At 39.8% G+C, this 6,917-nt stretch overlaps 1 protein-coding gene across 2 annotated transcripts in view; it reads right to left on the bottom strand.

Moving 5' to 3' along the window:
• The window catches only part of Znf451 (zinc finger protein 451), a 54,371-nt gene that overhangs the window by 42,182 nt on the left and 5,272 nt on the right, over nucleotides 1-6,917 (bottom strand). For both annotated transcript variants that reach the window (XM_021197250.1, XM_021197253.1), the window contains exon 3: nucleotides 1,337-1,417. In XM_021197250.1, the coding sequence (XP_021052909.1) occupies nucleotides 1,337-1,417 (81 nt within the window). The remainder of the gene's footprint in view (nucleotides 1-1,336; nucleotides 1,418-6,917) is intronic.

Here is a 6,917-nt window from a genome sequence, read left to right on the forward strand (position 1 = left end):
AAATCCCAAAATTCACTGGGTCTAGTCTATCAGTGAGCTCCAGGTTCAATGAGAGCTCTTCAAAAATAAAGTAAGGTAAAGAACAACTGAGGGCCTCTGATGTCAGCTCGTGGCCCTCACATGCTTGCTCACATGTACACTTGCACATACCTGCACGCACACGCGCGCGCGCACACATACACACACACACACACACACACACGCCACAAAAACAAACTAACTTCAGTTCAAAGTAGTCCTATCTTAGTCTGCTGCCTGATCCTAGGCTATAGTAAGATGCTAAGGTGAGGCTACTGTAATACCAACTAACAACAAAAGAAAAGAACTACTCAATATAGAAAGAGCAGCAAGTGGAAGAAAATGATAGCAGAGAAAATGAATAAAGTCCTACTGAAATGAAATGAAAAAAAAACTTTTAAAACTCCTTCAGTTGGGGCCATTTTACATTTCTTTAAATAGTTATTAACTGTCCATGAATAAACTCCCAGTTGTACCTATCTGCTTTACATTTTGTTGTTCATGAACTTCCATATTTGTTACTTTATTTCATCCTCACAACAGCCCTGTGAGGTAGGACTTATTTTCTTTTCAACTGCAAAAACAAAATGAAGGAGCACGACCCTGAGCTAAGACAGTGAGGGGTAAGTCTCAAACTGAGGCATGCTGATTACACATCCAAGTCTCAAGTCCCACAGCATGGAACCATGAGCAAGAGCCAGGAGTTCTCTGACCTATCAAGAAAAGTCCACCAGCAGAAACAAATGGAAACCAACCCTGCCACAAAAGGTTCAAGGAATTCAACTCCCACAGTAAGGCACTGGTGTTCAAGACAGTTCTAGGAGCAAGTCACATGCATGGATTCTAAGAATGGAAAGGGAAAAGGCCAAAAGGAAAGAAGACTGGAGTCACTGCTCAGCTAAAGGCTACTCCTCTTCCTAAAGGATCTTCACACACTCTTTCTCTCAAGATATATTTTCTGCAGCCACCAAGTTCAAAAGGTTTAAAAAAAAAAACAAAAAACAGTTCTACAGGTACCAGATAAGTTATAGGAAAGAGGGAAGGTGGGGTAAGCAAAAAGCTTGCATTTTATCATATTCCCTTTAATCAGTTATTACATTCCAGTGTTTATATTTAAGTAAAAATAAGTAAAAGCTGCTAGAGGTACAAGACTCATTCTTGGAGCTATTTGTGCTGGCCCATCCTAAAGAGCAGTGAGCATTCTTTAGAGCAGCTGTGCTCTTAAACACGCCATTACAGCTTTCCTCGCTCTTCAGAACACTATAGCACACTTAACTGACAGCACAGAAAAAGATGAAATCAAATGAAATGTACTTACATCACTGTGAGAGGTACTAGGCTCGTCATCATCACTGCTGACTAGATCAATATATTCAAGAACAGGTCTTAATGGTCCTTCCTATAAAAGAAATTGAGGAAAATTCAAATCATGAACATCAATAAACCAAACCATCATTTTAAACAATGTTCTTCGTTGGGATTGGATCTGAGAAGGAAGGCATACAAGCAGCAAGGGGAAAAAAAACAAAAATCAAAAGAACACAAACAAAAGCAAACTATTCAGAATACAAATAATTTTTAAAAAGCTGACTAAGTCAGGCATGGTGGTGCATGCTGTAAAGTAGTTTAGTAGCTGAGGCAGGAGGACTACAAGTTCAAGACCAGCTGGGCTATTGCACACCAAGTACCAGGCCACCCTGGCCTGCAAACAACAAAAATCTTTAAAAAGAAAAAAAGTTACATCCCAACACCTAGGGCCACAAATACTATGACCCAGTGCATTTCAACAAAAGTGTATCAACAGTTTGTTAAGACATACAAATTTGTGAACAGCAGAGTACACAGATCAAAACTTGGAGATCTTTGACCAATAAATAACTAGCGTCACCTCCCAAAACTTAAGAGTAAAACATCAACAGATTATTCTCCAATCTTCTTCCTAGTCTACATCAGGCTTAAAACCTCAGATCTCATTCTACAGGCAAAGGAGAATTAATAACATTATGACAAGGATAACTTATTAATATAGAAATACCACAGAAGATTACGAAACCTGGGAAAACAAGATGTATAATGAGTACAGACACATGGTAAAGTACAACACTGGTGGTAGTAAGAGGGAAGTGCACCTGAGACAATCTAGGCACAATAGGAAAAAAAATGAGCAATCTTATCCCAAAGAACCAAAACCAAACAAAACACTAAATCAAAGAAGCTCACGTGCCTAGAAATACACTTGTATAAAGCACCAGTGGTATACAAGGTACCCGGCCAACAAACTAGACATGCAAGCCTGTAACATTTGGGGTGAGACCTTGAGTCAATCCCCACCCTTACCTCCCCCGCCTCCGCAAGACTACTGCTGAATGTGGGCAAAAGCACTGCGCCCCAAGACTAGACAGATGGTAAGATACTTACTAAGTATAATCTGTACTGATGTTCGAAGGAGAAATGCTAAATAAAGCAGTGAACACATAAAACATATAGTTAAAAAAAATAAGGCAAAGAGAGCAAAGTGAAAACAGAAACAAAACAACAAAAGCTCCCTCTAAAATCTAAGGTATGACCGAAATATGCTTTGTTGTCAGCACTGGTGGTTAGCAGAGAAGTTCAAGGTCAGGCTGGGGTACAAAGTGAGACCTTGTCTTAAAATGGTAAAATCCAGTGTATTGGAAACAAAACTGGACCAGGCACAACAGAGAAAACACCACTGATGTTAAAGTTTCCTAGAATGGAGAAGGATGGTAGAGACAGAAGATCGCCTAGTTCATGATTCCCTTCTTCCAGATAGCCTGGTTCTCTCTTAGAATTTAACAAACCAGAATCTACCATCTTTCTGGATAGTGAGCCAGACATCAAGGTAAAAACCAGTGAGCAAAACTCCAAGACCATGAAATATACTAAAGGAATCGGGATGTTTGCTTAAGCTGTTAAGATGGAAGTTCAAGAGGATAAGAAACAGAAAGAAAAATAGCAAAAATCATGTGGTCAACAGAGACACATGTAGCATCTACTTTAAAACTAAAGCCTACCCTTGGTTCTGATACTGTCCCATCACAGTCAAGAAGCAGAAAAGATGAAAATGGAACTGCTCTTACTATTGGTGTAATCAAAATAATTTGGATTCCTCAAGCAATGTTACTTACAAACTTGTTAAAATGTATTATTTTTTTACTTTGTTGGTTTCTTTGTTTCTAACATATGGTCTATGTGGCCTGGCCTGGCCTGGCCTAGAACTTCTTTATGCAGCTCATTCTGGCCTCAAATTCACAGATGCTCTCTGCCACCAGAGTTCACAGGCATTACAGTGTGTCATCTAGCCTGGCCTTTATAAACTTAACACTATACATGAAATAGTAAATCAAGAAAGTCCCCAGAGGCAGAGCCAGAATTTCCATGGAGTGAGTAAAGAAAACAGAAGTTGGTCTTGGCATACACCTATAACCCCAGCCCTGGAGAGGCAGGATAGTTAGTTCTAGGCTGGCCAACTTACAATATTTAGGTAACTGCAGGCCAGCTAGATATTACAGAACCATCTCAAGAGAAAAAAGAAACAAAAAGCAAAACTCTGCACCTGAGCAGCACAGGCCTTTAAGACAAGTTTAATGCCAAGACTAAAGAGCAGCCTGCAAAGGACTGGTGGTGTCACCTGGTGGTAGAGTGATCAACATGCTCAAGGCCAAGCCCCAGTACTAGGGAAATAAACAGACTTACAGTTAAGTGTGGTAGTATACATCTATAATCTTAGCATTTAGGAGGCAGAGGCAAGAGTTACCAAGACCAGACCTGGCAAAACACAGAGAAACCCTGTCTCGAAAAACCAAAAAAAAAAAAAAAGCAAGCTCAAATATAAAAAATTAACTATTTTTAAAATATAATTAAATATATATAGGATGGCCATGAATACAAACAGATAAAGCCAGACTACCATTAACTTTGCTACTCAATCATTTCACTGACATGCAATTGCTGTTGAATTACAAAAAAAAATCTCATAGAATTTATAGTAATTAAGACAAAAGTGAACAATAACCAGGACAGAAGAAAACAAAATAAAGGTAAATTTTTTTACTGATTTACAAGTATCAAAATGATACAAGAAGCCGGGTGTGGTGGCGCACGCCTTTAATCCCAGCACTAGGGAGGCGGAGGCAGGCGGATTTCTGAGTTCGAGGCCAGCCTGGTCTACAAAGTGAGTTCCAGGACAGCCAGGGCTACACAAAGAAACCCTGTCTTGAAAAACCAAAAAANAAAAAAAAAAAAAAGATACAAGAAAAATGTGCTATGAATTTTGATTTTTACTTGACAGGATTGAGAAGCCCCACCCCTCCTCTGAGCAGCAGTACTCCAGGGGCTGGAAAAGGGAGCAATATTTATCAGTCTCTGCTTCCTGCCTGTGGACACACTTCTCCATAACTGTGAGCTAAAATAAAACCTTCATTCTAGAAGCTGCTTCTTGTCAAGTATTTGGCCACAGCAATGAGAACATAATTGATACAGAGTACTTTAGAAAATGAGAAGAGCCGGGCAGTGGTGGCGCACGCCTTTAATCCCAGCACTTGGGAGGCAGAGGCAGGCGGATTTCTGAGTCCGAGCCCAGCCTGGTCTACAGAGTGAGTTCCAGGACAGCCAGGGCTACACAAAGAAACCCTGTCTTGAAAAACCAAAAAAGAAAAAAGAAAAGAAAAGAAAGAAAATGAGAGGAAAAGTACTTATGAGCATGCCAAACGAACACACAGAGTACACTCTCAAGTTTTCACTGCAGATACACCAATGCAGTAATCCTCCTGCCTCAGCCTCCTGAAGGCTGATTATAGGTATGTACCACAACATCCTGGCTTGGTTTTTGTCTTCAGATAGGATCTCACTCCCTACCATGCCGAGGCTGACCAGGAATTCTGTGTATTGTTTATAGCAATAACTACCATCAATCGCCCAAGTGTTTGGATTTCAGGTCCACACCAAGACCAACTTCCAGTTTATCTTTACTTAAAACCCTGCTGTCATACTGAATTTGAGGAATCACAACATTTAGTACCTCACTTGTTCTACTCCTAATCGATAACATTTATTGAGCCCCATCCCAGGCTCTCTGCTAAGTTTTCCAATTTTATCACCCAATTTCCTTAAGTGCTTTACAGAGATTCTCAATTACTGAAATCATACTAGTTTACAGATAATAAAACTTAATGACACACACATAATTGGTTGTGCAGTCACTATAACTCAGGGGTACTTCAAAGTATTAACCAAATTTTTTAAAATTCTTGCTTACTACCTAACTTTTCAAATTAATGCGGTCCTTCATTCAGTAAAAACCAAATATCATAACAAAAAAAAAAAACATTGCCTGATTTATGAATATATCATAATGTTGCCCAATCAAGTAGGTTACTAACTCCCTAAGAAGTAATGTTCATAATACAAACATGAAGAAAAAGATTATCTCCTACCTACAATATTTTACTACTAAATTTACAATGTCTACCATATGTGCATTAAGTACATGGTCCTTCATTTATACTACCAATTAGTAAGTCAATCATATCTCCTCTTGTACCAATAACAAAGGATTAAACTCAAAGTGCCATTACAGTTTAGCAGCAGAGACTGATGCAGAACACATTTAGAAACACGGGGGAATATTCTAAGTTTTAGAATATATGCTTTTAATGTGATAAACCATTTGCATTCCTGTAATTAAAATGCCAATTCTAAAAATGAAACCACCAACATTTTTATTTAGAAAAAGATGTAAATATATTAAAATACCACTCACAAATGTTTTACTTCAAAGAAAAAAAGTCAGGGCAGCATATTGCACAGCCCTGCCAAGTTCAAAACTTTCAGTCATTTCCAACTGCCTACTCTTTGGTTCAAATATACCACATTTGAGATCTGTGTCATACGGCCCATCTTTCTCCCACCTTTAAAACTAAAGGAAATTTTAAAACACCTCCTTCTCCAAAATCATACATACTGCTGTTATTTAATCTCCCACCTTTGCTTTCCTTTCTCTTTCTGTTCAAAATGCCATTTTAAACACTCAAATATCTGGGGATACAGAACTGGACTATGGATAAATAAGCAGAGGGCCCTAAAGTGCAGCCCTAAACCTCAAAACACAATACAGGGGTGCTGGTGAGATGGCTCAGCGGGTAAGAGCACTGACTGCTCTTCCAAAGGTCCTGAGTTCAAATCCCAGCAACCACATGGCGGCTCACAACCACCCGTAATGAGATCTGATGCCATCTTCTGGTGTGTCTGAAGACAGCTACAGTGTACTTATGTATAATAATAAATAAATCTTAAAAAAATAAATAAAACTCAATACAGACAACCAGCTCCTAGTACATGAGTAAAGTACACGGTCCTTGGCGTGTTGGGTGCATGTGAACAGACACTGCTGCTGAAGGCAGGCAGGAGGCATGGGTCAGAGGTCGCTCTCTCCCAGCAGCTCTCACCAGGCAGGCAGGCACTCTCTCCACTGGCACCAGGTGAACATGGGGTGAACGCAGGGTGAACATGGAGTGAATGTGGGGCTACAGACACTTGCCATTACACCTGTTGCATTTATTAGCTTGCTACAGGGTTTCTCTGTGTAGTCTTGGCTGTCCTGGAACTCAAATGGTAGAGAAGAGCAGGCTGGCCTCAAACTCCGAGATCCGCCTGCCACTGCCTCCCATACACTGGGATTTTGGGTTCCAAGGATAGAATTCAGGTCAAGTGCCAGTCACTCACTAAACCATTTCCCTGGACCATTTACTTATTGACCTATTTATTGTTTGTTTACTTATTTATTTATTTATTTAAGTATTCTTTTTCAGCCGGGCCTGGTGGCACACGCCTTTAATCCCAGCACTTGGGAGGCAGAGGCAGGCGGATTTCTGAGTTCGAGG

Source organism: Mus pahari, chromosome 5, assembly GCF_900095145.1.
Source record: "Mus pahari chromosome 5, PAHARI_EIJ_v1.1, whole genome shotgun sequence".
Lineage (NCBI taxonomy): Eukaryota > Metazoa > Chordata > Mammalia > Rodentia > Muridae > Mus > Mus pahari.